Source organism: Pristiophorus japonicus, chromosome 7 (assembly GCF_044704955.1).
Source record: "Pristiophorus japonicus isolate sPriJap1 chromosome 7, sPriJap1.hap1, whole genome shotgun sequence".
NCBI lineage: Eukaryota > Metazoa > Chordata > Chondrichthyes > Pristiophoridae > Pristiophorus > Pristiophorus japonicus.
The window spans coordinates 209,913,811-209,936,854 of NC_091983.1; the positions used below are offsets into that span (position 1 = coordinate 209,913,811).

At 45.0% G+C, this 23,044-nt stretch overlaps 1 protein-coding gene across 2 annotated transcripts in view; it reads left to right on the forward strand.

The window, feature by feature from the left end:
- anapc1 (anaphase promoting complex subunit 1) overlaps positions 1–23,044 on the forward strand; it is a 199,421-nt gene that overhangs the window by 36,674 nt on the left and 139,703 nt on the right. For both annotated transcript variants that reach the window (XM_070885752.1, XM_070885753.1), the window contains exons 13-19: positions 723–788; positions 3,147–3,284; positions 4,120–4,260; positions 13,984–14,044; positions 14,245–14,432; positions 20,574–20,648; positions 21,797–22,062. In XM_070885752.1, coding sequence (XP_070741853.1) covers positions 723–788; positions 3,147–3,284; positions 4,120–4,260; positions 13,984–14,044; positions 14,245–14,432; positions 20,574–20,648; positions 21,797–22,062 — 935 coding nt within the window. The remainder of the gene's footprint in view (positions 1–722; positions 789–3,146; positions 3,285–4,119; positions 4,261–13,983; positions 14,045–14,244; positions 14,433–20,573; positions 20,649–21,796; positions 22,063–23,044) is intronic.

The window sequence follows — 23,044 nt, forward strand, 5'->3', positions numbered from 1 at the left end:
AGCTGACCGGAGAATGCTTTAAGGGCATAACACATCTCATTGTTCTGTTGATGAAGTAATGTCGTGGTTTATAATGTCATCTGAAGTATTAATGACTTGAATCATACAGCAGCCTATTTATTGTCCTAGCTACATCTGTCTATATATATATATATATATATATATATTGTAGTATGTGGCAACATTTGTTTGCTATTTTCAGAAAAGCTTCCAGCTACCCAGTGGTGATGTCATCAAATTAGCGTGCTCCATATACCTGCCTTAAAGGCTATATGATCTCCATCTAAAATAATCATTCACTCTTTCCTGCCTCTCCGACCTGGGGACTTACTCAACCCAACAACCCCTCACCCCTTAATCAGTGGTGAGATAAGGACAGAGAATTTGTTCCCAAACACCCACTCCCAGATTAGGGATGGTGTTTGCGGGGGCGTGTATGAACTTTTTCTTTACCCATATTGTGAACAGTGGACCCTAAGGCAGAGAGGGACATGCTCCTCCATTCCATATTTACATCCACTACAGAATTTATAACGGCCTCTTTTTCTTATGTTTAATTTTATCCCCCCCCCCGCCCCAATATCCATTTTGAATTGTGTGGATGATTGTAAAAAGGCCTACTTTACTAATTGCTTAGACTCTGAAAAATATAAAATGTCGGCATTGATTCTGCAACTTCAGACCATTTTATTCCTCCTCTGCATTTTTTTTTTTGCGAACAGAGCGTCAACACAATGGTGGTTCTGGAAAGTAGCGGCAATCTGGTTCTGTACACTGGCGTTATTCGGGTATGTTGTCACGATCATTTTTCCTTTGTAATGATCACAGTGTTGAGCAACATTCTCAGTGCATCCTGAAAAGTTTAAAAGCAGTTACTTTGAGATGATTAAGTTACACACAATGTTTTGAGATATTTTACATAAAATCTGTGCAGGGCAACAAGTTTGTATCTAGTCGGTGGTGAATGGGGAAAGCGTTAAGAAGAAAAGAAAGACCTGCGTTTATATAGTGCCTTTTGCAACCTCAGGACGTCCCAAAGCGCTTTACAGCCAATGACGTATTTTTGAGGTGTCGTCACTGTTGCCATGTAGCGACACGCACCAGTCAATTTGCGCACAGTAAGCCCCCACAAACAGCAGTGAGATAATAACCAGATAATCTTGCTTTTTTAAGTCATGTTGGTTGAAGGATCATTGCTGGAATGGGATTTGAATCCACAACTATCTGATTCCGAGGCAAGTTTGCGAGCACTGAGCCACGGCTGGCACAGGTTTCTCGCACAATTCCTGAGGGAAACAATTTTACACAGGCCACCCTCGCAATAGTTAAAAGCCGCATTCAGCACCTTAACACCACCTTTCTATTTTACAAAATGTGACGATGCTTTTACAGTGAACAGAATTCTCTTGTAGGAGGAAGAGGAGGAGGAAGGAGGTAAAGGAGGGAAAAAACTTCATGCTCAGAGCCGGGAGATCTCCGTGTCAGCTGTGGCTCAGTGGGTAGCACACGTGCCGCTGTGTCAGAAGGTTGTGGGTTCAAGTCCCACTCCAGGAACTTGAGCACATAAATCTAGGCTGACATTCCAGTGCAGTATTAAGGGAGCGCTGCACTGTCAGAGGTGCCGTCTTTCAGATGAGACGTTAAATCGAGGCTCTGTCTGCTCTCTCAGTTGGACGAAAAAGATCACATGGCACTATTTCAAAGAAGAGCAGGGGAGTTATCCCCAATGTCCTGGCCAATATTTATCCTTCAATCAACATAATTAAAAAAAAACAGTTTATCTGGTCATTATCACATTGTTGTTTGTGGGAGCTTGCTCCTTGCATGTTGGCTGCTGCATTTCCCACATTACAATAGTGACTACACTTCAAAAGTATTTAGTTGTCTGTAAAGCGCTTTGAGCGGCCTGGTGGTCATATAAAGGCGCTATAGAAATGCAAGTCTTTCTTTGTATAAACGTGGGGGAGGGCGGTGGTACTGGATGTTCACTTGTGGCATGGACTCTTGACGCTAGTTCGGAGAGTCTATGTGAACAGCACCCTACAAATCGGCACGGCAATACTGGAGCATAAACCGTCACACTCAGGTTCTGCTAATGGAGTTGATGGTTGGGGAAAATTCATGTTTTAATTTTTGATGGTTTTCAGTTTCTTTCCCTCCCCTTTCAGGCCATGGATCTTCTTGGTGCAAAGGGGAAGGGCAGGTGGCCTGATTGGAGGCATGGGTTAACTCAGCTTCTTGAGCCAGCTGGCAGCCATACAACAGGTAACCTGCAGGAGATTCTCCGTCCCTCTCTCCTGCCTCCCAGTTATTGAAAGGTGCCTGACCTCCCAGCAGCGTGTCTAACCAGCAACTCACCAGAGCTGAACCCCCAGGGCGGCGTGTCGATACCCCGAGCCCGGCCCATCGCTGCCCGGGACAATGTGCCTCCACCTATTCTGGTTTAGTTATTTTTCTGATGTAAATTACCTGTTTCTCTCTTTTTAAAAACGATCCTAATTTTCTCACCACTTTGCCTCTCCCCTGGCATACCATTCCACAGTTGCCACACGCCCTCCGATGCCTTACTCAAATGGCTATTATTCGTGGTGGTCAGTGTTGGCAGGCTAGTTGACTGCAGAGGGTGTCACAGCTGAGCCCAGTTCTGTTTTCATCTCGTGTCACACTTGCATACACCATCGGGTGTCACTGGGTAGCAGTCTGGAGCAAAGGGGAAGGTGTGAAATGTAAAAGTGCAGTCTTGCAGTGCAATCACTTGTCATGTGATTGACTGAAGACATCCACACCTTGCTGAGGAAGATTTTGCTAGACCCCCAATTGCTGTTCAGCTGGGTGCCCCAGTTCCACTGGAAACAGTGCAGTGGCCCACCCAATGTATTCTAAGCAGCCTGACCCTGGGATTTCCAACAGGGTCAGTTACACTGGCCCAGAAATGCTCCCTCTCCCTGGGAATTTCAGGGCTGGTGCTTTGCCTGCAAGATCATATTTACGTTAAGGCCTGTAAGTGCTGCTCCTTATTGCTGTGCACTAGTCATCCGCTGTTTTCCTCAGCAGCATTCTACAAGCATAATTGGAATTTTGCAAGGATGCTACTATTGTAAGCTAACGGGCACGATAAAGGTGTACAATTCTGTTTTTTTTTAAAGGTGGGAAAGGTGTTTATTGCTGGACTTCCAACACCCTCACTATCTGTGTCTAACCCAATGCCACGACCTAGCACTCCGTTGGGTAGTGTGAGCACCCCAGCTAGGCCTTCCACCAGGCACCCTGGTGCATTGGATGAGGTAGGAGGCTATATCAATTTGTTCATCCAGACGTAGCTTAATGCAACACCTTACCATTCCAGGAAGAACTCTTGTTACAGAAAATGACCAGTGTTAATCGTTGAGTTCTGGATTATGTATCAGCTTGTAGTGGAGCAATAGTAATTACTATTTTATACCACATTGTCGCGTTTTCTTCTCTTCTTTCACTGGTCCAAATTCCTAGCCGCCTCCTTTGAGACAAGCGTGCATTCTCCATTCGATTCGGTCCGCTGATAACTAAACCGAGAATAATGCTGTTTCTGGAAACCTTTAGCTCCCATTATACTGTTGATAATGAGAACAGTATCAGTACAATGCAGTATAAAGTCAAGAGGCCCAGGTTATACTGCCGACTGCGCCTCCTAATGGATGACCTCTTCCCCAGCCAGAAGAGAAGCTTGTCCATGTATGTTTGCTTCAGCATGCCCAGGACTCAGATGACTGATATAATTTCTGAGTTATACCGATTCTATAATGTTGTTGGTACTCCGAGTGGTGTTGAGCTTATGTATAACAGCATCTTATGACACTCTTAATACCTGAATAATAACAATGTGAAATAACATCAACAATGCACTTATGTGCAATTTGCTATTTCAATTTGTCACAGTGGAAGTTTTCCCATCGTCACATTTTGCAATAGTACTGTTTCTCGGTGGCGCGCATCACTTGGATTACTTGACAGCAAAATACTTTTCTATGAGGGACAATAAGTACTTTGCAAGCCGGTGTTTAAGGCAAAGAAGTCACTGGCAAAGATGTGTTCTGCATCAATTATGAATTGGCATTTGCTTTTTGTTTTAAACTCACCCAGGCTGTGTGGCCTTCTCCGGTCCCCGAGCTGAGTGATTCCAATAAGATTCATGACTCGCCCTACCTGGATGACTGCACTTTCCACCAGATTGGAACATACATTCACTCCCTGCGGGATCCTGTCCAAAACCGAGTCACCCTGGTAAGTTTGTGTTGAGGACCTGGTTGGTGGAAGCATTGATATTTTGGGGTTTTCAGCGTTGTTTGTGAAGTCTAAGGATTTTATTTATATGGACTTCTAGGAGGCATTTAATAAAGTCCTTCATAAGAGACTGTTAACTAAAATTGAAGCCTATGGAATTGAAGACAAATTATTGGCCTGGTTAGGAAATTGCCTGAGCGGCAGGAGCCAAAGAGTAGGGGTAATGGGCAGGTACTCTGATGTGATTCGTAGTGTCCCGCAGGGATCCGTGTTGAGGCCTCAACTATTCACCGTATTTATTAACGATTTAGATGATGGGATAGAAAGCCAGATTTGCCGATGACACAAAGGTGTTGTAGGCAGTGGAGATGAAAGTATAAAATTACAAAGAGATATTGCGAGATTAAGTGAATGGGCAAAACTGTGGCAAATAGATTTCAGTGTAGGCAAATGTGATGTCATCCACTTTGGACCTAAAAAAGATAGAACAGGGTACTTTCCAAATGGTGAAAAGCTGAAAACAGTGGAGGTCCAAAGAGACTTGAGGGTTATTAAAATGTCATGGACAGGAACAGAAAATAATCAAAAAGGCTAATGGAATGCTGGCCTTTATATCTAGGGGACTAGAATACAAGGGGTAGAGGTTATGCTGCAGCTGTCGAAAACCCTGGTTAGACCACATCTGGAGTTCTGTGGGCAGTTCTGGGCACCTCAGATATATTGACCTTGGAGGGAGTACAATGTAGGTTTACCAGATTGATGCCCGGACTTCAAGGGTTAAATAACGAGGAGACATTGCAAAAATTAGGGTTGTATTCCTTAGAGTTTAGAAGGTTAAGGGGTGATCTGATCGAAATATTCAGGATATTAAAGGGAACAGATAGGATATTTAGACAGAACGTTTTTCTGCTGGTTGGTGATTCCAGGACGAGGGCACATGGACTAATGATTAGAGCCAGACCTTTCAGCAATAAAATTAGGAAACACAAAGAGGGGTAGAAGTTTGGAATCTCTTCTGCAAATGGCAACTGATGCTAGATCAATTGTTCATTGTAAATCTGAGATTGATTTGTTAACCAAAACTATTAAGGGATATGGGCCAAAGGCGGGTATATGGAGTTAGGTCGCAGATCAGCCGTAAGCTCATTGAATGGCGGAACGGGCTCGAGGGGCTAAATGGCCCACCTCTATTCCAATGTTACTAAGTTTGTGAGCCCAAGCACTGCTTAGCTTTTAATGTGGGGTACAAGGAATAGGAATATGGACCCTACTGCCCAGGGGTTGCTGCCTGTTTGCGTTCTAGTTCATTATCTAACTGTGCTGTCCCTCAGCGATGAAAGGCGTGCTGAATGGTAGTGGGGAAATCGTCATTTGCACTCTGTATAAAGGCACACCCAGCTTAAACTGATTTGTACTTTATTTGCTTTTATAAAGTCCACCTAATGTAGAAAGAAACCTAGAAATATAGAAAATAGGTGCAGGAGTAGACCATTCGGCCCTTCAAGCCTGCACCACCATTCAATAAGATCATGGCTGATCATTCACCTCAGTACCCCTTTCATGCTTTCTCTCCATACCCCTTGATCCCTTTAACCGTAAGGGCCATATCTAACTCCCTCTTGAATATATCCAATGAACTGGCATCAACAACTCTCTGCGGTAGGGAATTCCACAAGTTAACAACTCTCTGAGAGAAGAGGTTTCTCCTCATCTCAGTCCTAAATGGCTTACCCCTTATCCTTAGACTATGTTTCCTGGTTCTGGACTTCCCCAACATCGGGAACATTCTTCCTGCATCTAACCTGTCCAGTCCCATCAGAATTTTATATGTTTCTATGAGATCCCCTCTCATCCTTCTAAACTCCAGTGAATACAGGCCCAGTCGATCCAGTCTCTCCTCATATGTCAGTCCTGCCATCCCGGGAATCAGTCTGATGAACCTTCGCTGCACTCCCTCAATAGCAAGAATGTCCTTCCTCAGATTAGGAGACCAAAACTGAACACAATATTCCAGGTGAGGCATCACTAAGGCCCTGTACAACTGCAGTAATACCTCCCTGCTCCTGTACTCAAATCCCCTAGCTATGAAGGCCAACATACCATTTGCCTTCTTCACCGCCTGCTGTACCTACATGCCATCTTTCAATGACTGATGTACCATGACACCCAGGTCTCGTTGCACCTCCCCTTTTCCTAATCTGCCACCAAATACTTGTATTTATATAGCATCTTTCACAGCCCCAGAATGTCTCAACGTGCTTTGCAGCCAATGAAGTGGTCGGTACTAGAACTACTGGTTTTCTTGATATATATAAATGACTTGGATGTGGGTGTAAAGGGCACAATTTCAAAATTTGCAGATGACACAAAACTTGGAAGTATAGTGAACAGTGAGGAGGATAGCGACAGACTTTAGGAAGACACAGATAAGTTGGTGAAATGGCGGACACGTGGCAGATGAAATTTAACGTAGAAAAGTGTGAAGTGATATATTTTGGTAGAAAGAATGAGGAGAGAAAATATAAACTAATTGGTACAATCATAAAGCGGGTGCACGAACAGGGAGACCTGGAAGTATGTGTGTACAAATCGTTGAAGGTGGCAGGGCAGGTTGAGAAAGCAGTTAAAATGGCTTACAGGATCCTGGGCTTCATAAATAGAGGTATAGAATACAAAAGTGTGGGATTATGAATGACCTGTATAAAACACTGGTTTGGCTCCAACTGGACTGCTGTGTCCAATTCTGGGCACCGCACTTTAGGAAGGATGTGAAGGCCTTCGAGAAGGTGCAGAAAAGATTTACAAGAATGACTCCGGGAATGAGGGACTTCAGTTACGTTGATAGACTGGAGAACAGTGGGTTGTTCTCCTTGGAGCAGAGAAGATTGATAAGCGATTTGATAGGGGTGTTCAAAATCATGAGGGGTCTGGACAGAGTCGCTCTCTCTCTCTCAGGCAGTCCCTTAGAGTCGAGGATGACTTGCTTCCACACTAAGGGGCCAAGTTTCGGCCTGAGTTGCTCCTGTTTTTTTGGAGCAACTGGTTTAGAACGGTGTATCTTAGAAATTTGAATTCTCGGCAATTAGTTTGCTCCAGTTCTAGTCAGTTAGAACAATTTCACTTTGGAACAGAATTTTTTTTTCAAAAGGGGGTGTGTCTGGCCACTTACGCCTGTTTTCAAAGTTTAGGCAGTGAAAACTTACTCCAAACTAACTTAGAATGGAGTAAGTGAAGATTTTTGTACGTTCGAAAAAACCTTGTCTACACTTAAGAAATTTAGACGTAGGTTACAAATTAGGCGTAGGGAACGGGGGTGGGGGGGGGGAGGGAAGGGAAGGGAAGGGAAGTCATTAAATTCTACAATCAATCCTTAGTTATACTTATACAAATATTATACAAATAAATTCAACCTGAATAAAAATTTAAAAGCAAAGAAAAGATTAAATAAACCATGTTCCTACCTGTGTGAAACAGCAGCAGCCTTTGAGCTGCTGTGCTTCAGGCAGGCCTTTCATGTTGGAGACAGGCAGGGGTGGCATCAGTGTCTCGACGGCAGCCCCAACAGCGATAGCAAGCAGCCTTCGAGCTGAGCTGCGGTGCTTCAAGCAGGCCTTCATTCCGTCAGTGGCTGGCCGGCAGCCGAAGAATCAACACGCACGCAGCTTTCCAAGGGGGTTGAGGCCATTCGGCCATGCGATAGGGGCGGTGTCAGTGGCTCGACGGCAGGCAAAGACACAGCAATCAAGCAGCCTTCGAGCTGTGAGGGGGACTGAGGCCATTTAGACAGGGAGAGGCAGCCACATCGACAGTTTTATACTTAAATTTGCAGAATGGGTGCTGCATTGTCAACACCACGTATTATGCAATGGCTCGCCATCAATTCACTGCATAGGAGAGAATTGATTAGAGCTCACTGCACCAGGAACGTCGTAGCCCGTAGGTTGATGGGCAAGAGACCTTACCCACGTCGACAATATCGAGACAGGCGCTCGTACCTGGACATGAGCGAGGCTGATTGTGTGAAAAGGCTGCGTTTTCGCAGAGAAGTTGTCACTGAGATCTGTGATATGGTGAGAGCAGATTTGCAGCCCAGAAGCAGAACGCCAACTGCCTTGTCTGTTGAAGTGAAGGTAACAGCTGCACTTTCTTTCTATGCCTCGGGATCGTTTCAGGCTACAACTGGAGATGTGTGTGCCATCTCTCAACGTGCAATACGTGGCTGCATTTACCAGGTCACAGCTGCACTGTATGCACGAAGGAATGACTTCATCAATTTCCCAATGACCGCACAAGCGATCCATGAGAGGGCTGTGGGCTTCTTCAGGATTTCCGGCTTCCCAAAGGTACAGGGCTGCATTGATTGTACCCACATAGCCTTGCGAGCACCCGTGGAGGATTCTGAGCAGTACCGGAATAGGAAAGGTTTCCACTCCATCAATGTGCAGCTCCTGTGTGACGACAAGCAGCGCATCATGTCAGTCGAAGCGAGATACCCTGGCAGCACCCACGATGCATTCATCCTACACGACAGCATTATATCTGACATGTTCAGCAGCAGCCAGAAGGGCAGAGCTGGCTACTGGGAGACAAAGGGTACGGCCTGACCACCTGGATCATGACGCCCCAACGCGTGACACGGACAGAAGCTGACCGTCAATACAACATGGCGCACAGTGCGATGCGCAGCATCATTGAGAGGACCATTGGCATATTGAAACAGCGATTCCGATGCCTGGACCATTCCGGAGGACACTTGCTATACTCTCCTCAGATTGTCGGTCACTTCACTGTTGTGTGCTGTATGCTGCATAACTTAGCCATCATGAGGCAGCAGGAGCTGGTAGTGGAACCAGAATACCTACGTGAGGGTCCAGTGCATGATAATATTACGGAAGAGCAGGATGTGGATGATAACGACGATCAGGAAAGCATGCAAGTGCCTGATGCCGGAGCACGAGGTCGGAGGAGGGCCGTCCATCGTGCCCCTTTAACGATTGCTCGAGCCTTGCGCCAGCAGCTCATCCGTGAACACTTCAACTACTGATGCCTGAGGGCTCTGCGACCACTGTTGCGCATGGACATGTTTATTCTTTGCAGTTGTTCCTACGTTGTGTTGTGTTAATGGAACATGAAACCGTTTTAATGAAAAAATATTTTATTGAAAAGTTAACGTCACTGTAATAAAATATTTGTTGTATCAAACTATGCTTTTTAATATGACTCTTGAAGATCACTTAAAAACTTTAAGATCACTTATAAACTTGTAAAGTTACAAAACAATTTCTATGTGAAAAATTTTACACTCTGAAGAACACTTAAACTTCAGGATCACTTTTTAGGTGCAAATTTAAATAAGATACAAAAAAATGTGAGAGCATTTACACTATAAGATCACTTAAAAACCATAAGATCACTTATAAGTTGTAAAGTTACAAAACTTACAAAACAATTTCAATTTGAAAAACGCTACTACAGCTACATCAAGAACAAGAACAAAAGCAGCAAAGAAAGGCTGCAACCATGTCTCATCCATATCTCAGTGAATGTTCACTTCCTCATGGGGGTGTCATTTGATTGGCTGGGCTGTGTGCCCTTATTGCAGCAGCTACCTCACCTAGGCCCTCCCTGATGGCCTGTGCCGTCATTTGCATGCCCTCCCTGACGGACTGTGCTGTCGATTGCACTCCCTCGGACATTCCCTCCCTAAGTTCCCGTGTCATTACTGCTATTTCTCCCATCAGGACCGTCACCTCTTCACCCACTGCACTGACGCCACCAATGAGTGATCGGGTAAGCTCATTGGTCTCCATACCCAATGCCAAAACCTGAGCCGCATCTGTTGCACGCTGCATCTCAGGAGAGCGTGTCTCCAATCTCCTCCTCCTCTGCCTGGGTCTGCCTCGTGGCACCACTACACTGGGAGGCGCGGGCACGGACGGTGGGACAATCGGTGTTGCAAGTGGCAGAACTAGAGGGAGAGGCTCGGGCTGGAACGGTAGGATGTTCTGTGTTGCAGACGGCAGTACTAGAGAGAGAGGCTCGGGCTGGGATGGTGGAGCACTCGTGTGCGAGCCGTGGGCTGGGATGTTGGACGAATGGGTGTAAACTGCTCCATGATATCAGCAGCAGCACTGGAACCCGCAGCATTGGAATCAAAACCATAGTAGGTGGAACCAGAACCTATGCGAGAGGGAGGCGCAGGCTGGGACGGTAGTGCACTGACTGTAGAATGCTGCATTATACCAGCAGCACCACTGGGACCCGCAACATCGGAAGCAAAACCATGGAAGGTGGAACCAAGACCTATGCTAGGGGTTGAAACTCTGATGCCCCTTGATGGGGGCTCATAAACATTAATTTGGAAGCTCTCCCCTGCAGACATTTCAGTCATTGCTGCCATCATCCAGTCTGGATCGTCCGCAGCTGGTTGTACTGGTTCTTGTTTTATATCCTCAGGATCCTCAGGGTTGGCAGCAGCAGCATCGTCATCATCATCATCATCACCATGTTCTGCAAAATACATCAGAACAGTCAAATGTTTAACAGCAAGGGAGGGGGCCGGGTGGGTGGCATGAGTACTCTCACACATAGCAGGCCAGGCAGCAGGTTGATTTAAAGGGCCACGATGCATTTTCAGGACTTACCCTCTTCCTCGCGTGCGGGCCCAGCTTGTGCTGTACCGATTGCTTTTCTCCATGTACGACTCATCATAGCAGCTACCTTCTGTTCCAAGCGTCTCAGTGGATGCAGATTGGGCATGCCTCCTCCTGTCCGAGTTGCCTCCCTTTTGTTGTGGGCCAATTTCTTCTGCAAAGAGTAAAATATAACTTTTTACAGAGTGTGTCAGTCTGCAAGGTGAGACATACAGATAGCCAGGTTACAATTACGATTAAATTAAAAATGGGAAATATTACTTACACTAACTACTTGACCAAGGTCATGCCATTTCTTTTTACACTGACTTCCAGATCTCCTGGTATGCACCACTGCGCAGTAATCTTCTGCAACTTGGTTCCAGCGTTTCTTCATTTCTTTTGGTGGCACTTTTATGCAACCTCTGTTGCTGGTATCTAGCTCCTGCCATCTCTGCTCAATTACGTTGACTAATATCTCTACTTCCTCATGCAAGAAATTCTTTGTTCTTGGTGGACGTTGATCCATTGCAAAGTTGAATTGGCACTCTTATTTCTCCAAACACACAGTCCTTAATTTGCATGCACCAATGCAGCACCGGTTCTGCAAGTTTAGCAATGAAAAGCTGTACTCACTGATTTCAGCAGGTGATTTATTCAACAGTGTTGCTAAAAGCACTCCCTCACACACAAAAATATCTCAAAAATTAAATTAGAAGCCTTTCCAGGGGTCCAAGAGGCAAATCTTCACTTTTTCTCCAGTCCCTTTAAAAATGGCCGAGTACCAATGTTTGTTTCACACTGCGCGTGCGTGCACGCGCAGGGTTGCCGGCACGACGTTGGCTCATTTGAATTAGACCCGCCCCCCCCCCCCCCCCCCACACTGCTTTGAGAATCGACGCGAGTGTCTGGCTCCGTCCCCCGCTGTGATGTGCGCGCTGCGCCAAGCTGAGTTCGAGCTCCGAGGAGCTGGAGAATTAAACAGTTTTTTCTCTTGCGCACTTTTAGGTGCGAAGAACAGGCGTGCAGCTCGGGGCTGTGCCGTTTTCGGCGCGGCCCGAAACTTGGGACCTAAAAATGAGTTCTCGTGTGGCTGATGAGTCTTATACGGGATCTGCAGTCTCTGTCACAGGTGGGGCAGAAGTGGTTTAGGAACAAGTGGGTGAGGTGCTTGGGTTGCCTTGCGCTCGATCCGCTGTTTACGCTTGGCTTCAGCTTACTCTTGGCGTCGAGACTCGAAGTGTTCGCCGCTTTTCCTCCACTTTGGGCCAGGGATTCCCAAATGTCGGTGGATGTTGCACTTTATCAAGGAGGCTTTGAGGGTGTCCTTGAAACGTTTCCTCTGCCTACCTGGGGCTCGTTTGCCGTGTCGGAGCTCCGAGAAGAGTGCTTGTTTTGGGAGTCTCGTATCAAACATGCGGACGATCTGGCCCGCCTAACGGAGCTGGTCGAGTGTGGTCAGTGCTTCGATGCTGGCGATGTTGGCCTGAGCGAGAACACTGACGTTGGTGCGCCTATCCTGCCAATGGATTTGCAGGATCTTGCAGAGGCAGTGCTGGTGGTACTTCTCCAGTGCTTTGAGGTGCCTGCTGTACATAGTCCATGGGCTAGATTTTCCAGTTTTGTGCATATCGCCCAAAAGTGGGCGTTATTTTGACGTGGCCGCTAAAAATGGGTTTTCAGATCGCCGGCTTCTCGCCCATTCTCAAAGCACCTAGTCTCCATTTTTGAAATTGGGCGTTACCGCGAGCGATATGAAATGGGCAGTAGCGTTAAATCTCGCTGACCTTCTTCCGTAAAGTGTCGCCATCCTTAGCAACGGCATGGCAACGCTCGATTCCCGCGATTCAGGAGGTCAAGGGTCATCATGACATGCGCAGAAGAGGAGACAGAGAGAGAGGGAGCTGAGAGGGACTGAAAGTGTGTGGCTGTGATGTGTGCTTGTTTGGCTGTTCTGGGAGGCACGAGGGAGATTCACCAGTAGCAAAAAGCCTACTAAGCACCAAGAACATAGTTGGCACCGAGTTTTTGTCCAACAAATAAGATATAACATGGAAGGGATGGTGGAGCCCCTGGAGCTGTTAGCCAGAAACACTGGTGGCAGAGGGTGGCTCCCAGTGGTCCCGGAGTGCGGCACTGCACCGCAAGCGTGGTCTGCGTACTGTAATTCAATGACAGAGGGTGGGACGACTTTGGATCTGGCCTGGAGGCGGCGGAGGTTGGAACAGTTTCCCGTTTGTTCTGTAGATTAGCTCCACTCCAGCGGGGAGCTTACTGAGGGTGAGATGGTGCATTGCAGCAAGGAAGACCGAGAAGAGTAAATAGAGAGAAACTATTCCCATTGGCAGAAGGGTCGAGAACCAGAGGACACAGATTTAAAGTGATTGGCAAAAGAACATAAGAAAAAAACTTGTTTACGCAGTAGTTTGGATCTGGAATGCACTACCTGAAAGGGTGGTGGAGGCAGACTGAATTTTATCTTTCAAAAGTGAGTTGGATAAGTAGCTGAAGGAAATAAATTTGCAGGACTGCAAGGAAAGGGAAGGGGCGTGGGACTAGCTGAGAGTTGGCATGGGCTTGACTGGATGAATGGCCAACTTCCCTGCAGTGTAACCATTCTTTGATTCTATGAAGTATTTTTTTGAAGTATAGTCAGTGTTGTAATGTGGAAACGCAGCAGCCAATTTGCACACAGCAAGTTCCCAATAAGATGAACGACCAAATAAACTATTTTGTTGATGTTGGTTGAGGGACAAATCATGACCAGAACACAGGGGGAATCTCCAATGCTCTTCTTCGAAATAGTGGGATCTTTTATGTCTACCACAGAGGGCAATCGGAGCCTCGGTTTAATGTCTCATCCGAAAGACAGCATCTCCGACAGTGCAGCATTCCCTCAGCACTGCACTGGAATGTCAGCTATTGTGAGCTCAAGAGGCGAGAGTGCCACAAACCGAGCCTCAGCTGACGTATTGCATAAAGGCCGCATCGCCTTTTTAGCTTTATTTGCTGTTGTGAAGTGAGCCTTGTGTGTGTCTTCACACAGTAATTCTTCTTTCAATGTTGAACATTTTGATTTCTTTCTCTTCAGGAAATGAGTAATGGCAATTTAATTCGGATCACTACACCCGAAATCACAAATTCTCAATTGGGTAAGAGCAAACAAATCTTAATATTCTTCAGTTAGAACTGTGTATTTAAACACAATTATATGTAAAAATCACAAGAACTGTAATTAGATTTTATGATGAATTAAGTACAATGTTCTGCATTTTGTTACTAAATATTTCATCGAACATCATGGAGGAAGTTTTTGTCAAAACAAAAATGTTTTCTGTTTAACTTCCAATAGTGAAAAAATGCTTGCAAGCAATAAAATATATCCTCCCGAAAGAGGTTGCGGTGCAAGTTTTAATCAAGTGGTACAACGCTTACAATGCACCCGGAGGACCCAATTATCATTCAGAGTGGAGCATGTTTGTGACCTGCCTGATGAACATGATGGGCTACAGCACAGACAGACTCACGTGGACACGCAATGTAAGCGGTTTTCATATTGGGGAGGGGTGGGGGGACAGATATTGAAAAGCACGCGTGTTTTTGATGCTGGCTATCAAACACACAAATTTTGCTAGGTTTTTTTTTGGAATACAGCAGAACCGCGATCTCCCGCACGCCCATTACACATCACAAATTTAAGAAAGAAAGACTTGCATTTATTTCGCGCCTTTCACGACCAACAGATGTCTCAAAGCGCTTTACAGCCAATTATGTAGTTTTGGACTGCAGTCACTGCTGTAATGTGGGAAACGTGACAGCCAACTTGCACACAGCAAGCTCTCACAAACAGCAATGTGATAATGACCAGACAATCTGTTTTTGTTATGTCGATTGAGGGATAAATATTGGCCAAGGCACCGGGGATAACTCACCTGCTCTTCTTCGAAATAGTGCCATGGGATCTTTTACAGGTACAGCGTCGAAAATCTGGAGTTCTGGAATCCGGACACCGGGCCGATTTGTGTCGGGGTTGTCCGGAAACCGGAAAATGTTCCGAAATCTGGACTCCTCCCACCTCGGCTGCCCAAACTCTGGCCTGGCCCAACCTCTTTCCTCCACCCCCCCCCCCCCCCCCTCGCTCCTTTTACCTTGGTCGCCCTCTCCCTCCTCTCTTTCCCCCCCTCCCACCCACCCACCCCCACCGGTCACCCTCCCTTAATTAGTCAGTTTATTTAATCACATCAACACTGAGCATCGCATAGACCAAACTGGCACTTTAACAGCTGAGGTACACAAGTGCTCAAGTTCCTGGGTGATGTTGGGCAGCATTCCAATCTGTGCTGGTTTCAGTCTAAACGACAGGGCCTAAACCGCTGTCACTAAATGGATTTGACTAAGTAAGAGGAAAAGGAAAAAAAGAAAGAACTTGCATTTTTTATAGCACCTTTCACGGCGACCGAACGTCCCAAAGCGCTTTACGGCCAATGAAGTACTTTTGAAGTGTTGTCACTGTTGTTCTGCAGGAAACCCGACTACCAAATTGTGCTCAGCAAGCTACCATAAACAGAAAGATGACCAGCTCCTCTCTTTTTAGTGATGTTGGTTGAGGGGGAACTGTTGGCCAGGACACTCTTCAAAATAGTACATGGAATCTTTTACGTGTGCCTGAGAGAGCAGACGAGGAGGAAGTGACGGGAGAGGGAAAGCAGATAACTTGGGAATCAGCAGCAAGAATCAGCCAGAAATAGTGATCATTTAGAGCTACTGGACAATCGAATTGTACTGCACCAACACACTAGAGCATGAAGGATTAGTACGCAAGTTCCCTGTGTTCATTCTGCTCTGTCATAGCCCTCTTAGCTCTGAGTCAAATGTTTATGGGTTCGAGCCCTATTCTGAGATAATAACAACTTGCATTTATATATAGGTCCTTTAATGTAGTAAGATGCCCAAGGTGCTTAGAGATTAGTACATAATCTAGGCTTGCACCAGTGCAGTACCGAGGGAGTGCTGCCTTTCAAAAAAAGCCATCCTTCACGCAAGACATTAAATTGTGGGCCCATCTGCCTGTTAGGTGGGCATTAAAATATCCCGTTTGGAAGATCACGATTGGAAAAAAAGCAGTGAGACTGTCTTGGCAAGCATTCTTCCCCCAAAAACATACAAACCTTTCATTTATCTCATTGCTGCTTGTGGGATCTTGCTCTGTGCAAGGTGGCGACACCATTTGCCTAAAAACCGCAGACAGCGTTCGATTGTATGGGCAACACTATGGGCCCAAGTTTCCACACGATAAAAAACGGGCGCCCCTCCGAGCTGGGCGCCCGTTTTTCGCGCCTAAAACAGCGCCTAAAAAAAAACCTCTCGATTCTGGAGCGTTCTGCAGCTCCTTTTCTGCCTGGCGCGGCGCCCAGGGGGGCGGAGCCTACACTCGCGCCGATTTTGTAAGTGGGAGGGGGCGGGTACTATTTAAATTAGTTTTTTTCCTGCTGGCAACGCTGCGCGTGCGCGTTGGAGCGTTCGCGCATGCTCAGTGTGAAAAAAACATTGGCACTCGGCCATTTTTGTAGTTCTTTGTAGCTGTTTAATTTTTGAACATTTTTTAATAAAAGCGCATTGCCATCAGCACTTGCAGCCTTCTCACTGTCTCTCCCCCCCCCCTCCCCCCGCGGGAAGAACGGGCGCCTCCTCCTCCCCCCCCCCCCCCCCCGGTGGGAAAGAACGGGCGCCCCCCCGGCGGGAAAGAACGGGCGCCTCTCTCCCCGCCCCCCCCCCCGCGGGAAGAACGGGCGCCTCAGGCTGACTGCAGAATTCTCCGTGCCTGAAGTACTTTCACACAGGTAGGAAGATGGTTTATTGAATCTTTTCTTTGCTTATAAATGTTTATTCAGGTTGGATTTATTTGTAGAAGTATAAATAAGGATTTATTGTAGAATTTAATGAGTTCCCTTCCCCCCCCCCCCTCCCCCCCACCTTGTTCTGGACGCCTAATTTGTAACCTGCGCCTGATTTTTTTAATGTGCAGAACAGGTTTTTTCAGTTCTACAAAATCTTCACTTGCTCCATTCTACTTTAGTTTGGAGTACGTTTTCACTGTGGAAACTTTGAAATCAGGCGTTAGTGGCCGGGCACGCCCCCTTTTGAAGAAAAAATTCTGTTCCAAAGTAGAACAGTTCTACCTGACTAGAACTGCAGAAAAAAAAATGTGGAGAATTGCGATTTCTAAGATAGTCCGTTCTCCACCAGTTGCTCCTAAAAATCAGGCGCAAATCATGTGGAAACTTGGGCCCTTTGATACTTTTCTGAGAGGCATGTACGAGTGCTCTATAAACGCAAGTCTTTTTTATCCCAGTTGTGCCACGTGTTTGAGCCTTTACTTTTCACCAGAGCTGAGGTTTTTGTTTTGTTCGAGGGCAGTGAGAGAGGTGAAGTATTTTTTCCCATAAGGAGGAAGGAAAGGCCTCGCTGGCTGCCTAATTTCAGGTCAATACGCAGCTTGTCACCTCCCTCAGGCCCAGTCCAGCAGTGTCGTGATCGGCCTGGGAACACTTTGCTGTAAAGAAAGGTTTACACTGACGCACTTTCCACCTCAAATGGGGATAATGCAGCAAAATCAAACTTTAGTCATTAATTAGGGCCCAAGTTTCGGGTGGAGTTTGGAGCAACTAGTTTAGTTTGGAGTATCTTAGAAATTGCAATTTTCGGTATTTAATTTGCTCCAGTTCTAGTGAATTAGTTTAGTTTCGTTTTAGTTCTGTTTTTTTTTCAAAAGGGGGTGTGTCCAGGCACTCAGGCCTGTTTTGCAAGTTTAGGCAGCGAAAACTTACTCCAAACTAACTTAGAACGGAGTAAGTGTCCACTTTTGTAAGTTCTGAAAAACCTTACCTAGAGTTAAGTTCAGTTCAGGCACAGCCAGAGACGGGGGGGGTGGAGGGGGGGTTGGTGGGAAGCATTAAACACATCATTTAAAATGGCCTAAAACCTCTTGCGATTATATTTTGCCTTATATCTGCTGAGTGAGGACAGTTGTTTCTCTTTTTATAAATAAGCAAGTGTAGGCTCCCGGCTGAGGCAGACACATCAACATCAGTGGGGAGGGAGGGGAAGGGAAGTTGGAGGATTTTCCAAAGCACTAAACACCTTCACAACAACATTAAAGAAGCATAAGTACATTTAAAGCACCAAGCACTAAATGAAGCACAAAAAGTAATAAGCAATTAACAAATAAAAAATAGAAGGAACCCTACACCTAAAGCACCAAATCAAAGTAATAAGCAATACTTTGTAATAAGTAATAACAAATAAAAAATAGAAGTCCTACCTTTATGTGAAGGGAAGGGATGCCGCTTTGTGCCCCCATTATGCTTATTAAATTTATAATAAATGAGAAATACTGGAGGAAATTAAATCAAAGCAGTTGCAATACCATTTTCTTGGGTTACAAAAATACTGTGTAGAAACTGGATTATAAATAGAATGTGCCACTTACATACATGATAAATAGATTAATTTGTTCAACAAGCATAAGCCATTAATGTGCTATTAGATAATTCACACAAATATATCATAGGCATGACGTGCTCATTCCTCCCAATTTGCCCCCCTCTTCTCAAGTGTTGATTCACGATGGGGTACAATTCCATCAGCCCCTGCAGCATCTCAAAGCGGCCATTCTTCACGCACAAGATGAATTGAATGTCGGCAGGTTATCTGACCACAGGTACCATCACAGTTAAATAAATTCTATCCTTGCCATTATCCACATACATCACTTTCCAGCGCTGGGAACGCGGGCTGATTTCACTGTGGTGCAGGAGCTAATCACAGCACTCCTTTTATCTTGACTGAGATCAGCTAACTCGACTTAGAACAGGGATCAAACGCGGGAATTTTAGAGTCTGTGGGGTTTATTGCCACATAGGGAAGTGCATTTAGTAATAAGCTGTCAGCACAAGTTCAGGTGAGGAAAAAGAGGAGAGCAGAACAGAAATCTTACAGACCCTCTGATTTAGGGCTGTGAAACAAATGATTACTGTAATAGCAGTTCTGAAAACCTTCAATCTGAATGACAAGCAAAGAAAAATCTACATAGTTTGCATTATCTTGTTGCAGTCACGGTATTCTCCTGCATATTAAAGAACGACTTTTCATACGAGTATATATGAAGGAAACCTTTGGCAGTAGGAAATAACTGAACCATCAGGTCCAACTTTCACACTGCACCATCTGCCAGAAATATATCTGGGTTCAAACTAGATTACTCCTGATGTGACACAAATATTCTGCAGTCTTAACTGTTTCAATGTCAGGTTTGAAGAAATATCTATTTATCGCAAATGCAATTTATCCAACTTCCATTTCAGGAAATCGCCTGTCAAAGAAACTTCCACAAATTGAAGTCGCACACAAATATCTCAACTTCCCCCAATGCAAACACGCTGAGAAGCAAGGTTTCTGACTAATAGATACCTACAGGAATGGAACTGACTGGAAATATAGGGGTCTCCCTCTGTCACCTGCACTCTGCAGTGTACACACCCTAGGCTCGGATGACCAAAGGCATTGGAACCCCCCACCCCCGATTCCCCACAAAAATGTGGATCCATGAATAATCTGGGTTAAGGAAGCCAGTTCATTGAAGTAAAAATATAGCTAACCGGTTCAGTACAGTTCCACCAATATCCAATGGGTCTTTGCATTCCACTGTTAAGCCCAACACCTGGCCTTAAAAGTATAGGTCAGTACAAGGACACCATTTTGCAGCTCGAGTCTCCCTGCCTGCTCTTTTAGATATAATTCAAAGACAATTAGACTGGGGGGAAAACGTCCTGCTGAGCTATTTGCGCATGGCTGTGTTGAGCCGGCACGGCCCTAGCTCCGCCCCACCCCCCACAGCTTTTGCTACGCCATGCCAAGGTTCCTGGAGCAGGGAGAATTACAAGGTTAGTTTTCGCCGCTGTTTTTAGTCTAACAAGTCGGCGCACCGCACGGAGGTACGCCGTTTTCAACACCCGAAACTTGGGCCCTAAAATAGGATCATCTTTGTTGAGGTTGTTAGGAAAAAGCTCCATCTGCTGATCAGTGAGTTGGTACGAGAGGATATATACCTAAGATCTTCAGGTTGGGAAAAATGTTTTCAATCAGTGGATTGCTAAAACATGGACTGCCCCATGGAAGTTACAGTGGATGCAGAATCCATAATTGCCTTTTAAAGGATGTTGGACAAATATTTGAAAAATAAAAATGTAAAAGGTTATGGGAAAAGGGCAGGGAAATGCGATTAGGAGCCGGCACAGGCATGATGGGCTTTATGACCTCCTCCTGTGCTGTGAAATTCAAAGATTATATAACATTGTGTGTGAAACATAAAACTTTAGGCTGTTTATTGAAAGCTTTTCTGATCAGATTTGCACCGACAATAGTGCAAGTTTGCAACAATATGAAGAAGTATGCAAGTGTAGACTTGTCCACAAATATATTTTTTTGGTGGATGCACTTTGTATATGTCCCAGAGTATGTCAAAGGGGCAAAAAGCTGGCATTTATATATTGTATCATTAAAATATCTCAAAATGCCACACACTTTTGGAGTGCAGTGACCATTGCAAAGTAGTCTAAAGCAGTTGTGGTGCTGTTTATTTTAAAATCGCGCTGCTGATTAACTGTCCTTTAATTCACACAGCTTGATTTAGAAGGGTCACTGTCCCCTGTGATTGCTGCCAAAAAAGCCAGGCCTTCAGATGTTGGCTCGGATGAGGTAAGGAAATTATTCTGTAAGTATTTTAACAGGAAACAAAGTATAAACTATTGTTTTGCTTGGGAGAGGTATTCCCATTGCAATGCAAATATTTGCACTTGAGGGGTGCAGTATTCTGGTGGTTCTGATACTGAACCAGCAACCTAAAATTCATCACTTCAAATCCTGCCACACGGCAAATAAGTTTGGTTATTTGTGGGCTCGCACCAGATTGTTGCAGCTAGTTCATTAATGTCCTTCAGGAAAGGGCACTTCTACCCGGTCTGGCCTATAGGTCCCTCCAGGTCCATGCAATGATTAATGAAAGTTGGGAAGGACAATAAAAATTGCCTTGTCAGGGTCCCAAGAACAAATAAAAAAGGTTAACCGAGCTAAGTATGGATGAGAGTCCATTTTAGTTCATCCATATAGGAACACGTACATCAAACTATCTCTTATATGATTCCAAAGATTTTTGCCTCATTACCCCATTTGGAAGTCCATTTCTCGCGTTGATCGCTCTTAGCATCAAATTGATGTTGGAAGTTCCTTTTGCAACTTTTTTTATGAATGTTGGGTTTTTTTGTTGTTCTCGCCCTTATGCATCCTCCATCTTGGAATGTGCAGTATCTTGTGAGCCATTCATTTCTTTCTAGTTACTGTCCAAGCAACTCCACGATTGCAGAACTCGGGAATTTGGTTCACCTCACTTGGTTACCTCCTCACCTGTAAAAGAACAGAGCTTTGCGTAAGAAAAGTGCTCCTGTATATTTAACGCCAAGGTGAAGTAATTGGTGCGATTCCAGTTCAATCACTGGTTGCGGGAGCATTCAGAAGTAATAAATTAAGCATATTGCACATGAGACACATATTGACAACAATGAAATATGTTGGCTGGATTGCAATTTTTGCTACAGTACATTCAACTCCGTTTTCAAAAGCCTATTGGTCACATTGTAGGAACAACAAAATTAGACATTAAATAAAAAGTAGATTTGTACAGGAAACGCTGTTGGAAAACTGCACTCCTGCGAGTGTATGGAAGCCAAGGTATCACCCCTAACAACAGTTGTCGAGCAAAACAGTTTTATCAGGCATAATTTTAAGTAAGAAAGTTGCAGAACCCTATAATGTATCTTAGTCCTCATTAAAATCTGTTTTATTTTCAGGACTGGGAATACTTGCTGGCGTGTGACTATCATCGTAGTTTTGAGTCTCATCTTTTGGCTGGTGCTCTTCATTTAGATCCTTTGGAGGTGTTGCATCCCAAAGAAGAGATATTTGCAAACCTTGGCCTGGATGCAACGACTCTACTTTTCAGTCACATTCCTGCCATTTTCTTTGTGCTGCACTTGATCTACGAGGAGCTGAAGCTGGATAATCTGATGAGGGAAGGTGCACGTTCACTTGTCATTCTTCTATATCAGCTGGCAAGGTAACTATAAAAATACCCCTCCAAAGAAGCCTCTGAGGACCACTTTATGTTGCTTTTGCACTGTGGCTTTTTATTTAACATTGATTACAATATGGTGCAGGAAAAAATTACATTCGAGCCAATATTCTTTACACTTGTTCTGATATGTACCTTGTGTGTGAGGCACTTAATTTATCACCTCAAATCACTCTCGCCACCAGTGACAGAACTGTAACTGTACCAAAACTTTACCGCTGTCCCGGACTTTGGATAAACTTGCAGTTATATAGTGCATCCTCCTCACCAATTACATTCCCACCATTCTGAGTGGTTAAATACTCCTGCTCCTATTTCTTATGTTCTTCTGTAATCATCCTAAAGTGCCACCATTGCAGCACTCAATTGTTATTTTTATTTATTCTGGATTTTTTTTGCCTTCACTACTCCTCTGGGAGTTTATTCCGAATGTTGTTCGCACTTTGTGAAGAAAAACCTCCTGATATCAGTCCTAAAATTTACTTCTGCTTATGACCCCTTATTCTACTCTCCCAAATGAATTTGAAGTAATTTTCCAGATTGATCTTTTCCATACTGTTTACTATCTTAGTTATCTCTGTCACCTCCGACAACCCTCTGAGCTCTCTGCCCACCTCCAATTCTGGCCTCTTGCGCATCGCTAATTTCCTTCGCTTCACCGTTGGCAGCCATGCCTTCAGCTGCCTAGGCCCTAAGCTCTGGAATTCCCTCCCTAAACCTCTCCGCCTCTCTCTTCCTTAAGTCGCTTCTTAACCGCTACCTCTTTGACCAACTATCCTAATATCTCCTTATGTTCTGTCAAATTTTGTTTGCGAACACTCCTACAAAGTGCCTTGGGGCGTTTTACTACGTTAAAGTTGCTATATAAATGCAAGTTGTTGTAAGATTGCCTCTCAGGTGACTCCTTTCCAGTCTGAAATTCCCAATCTTTTCCGGCCACCCCCCCCCCCGCCAGCCATAACTCCGA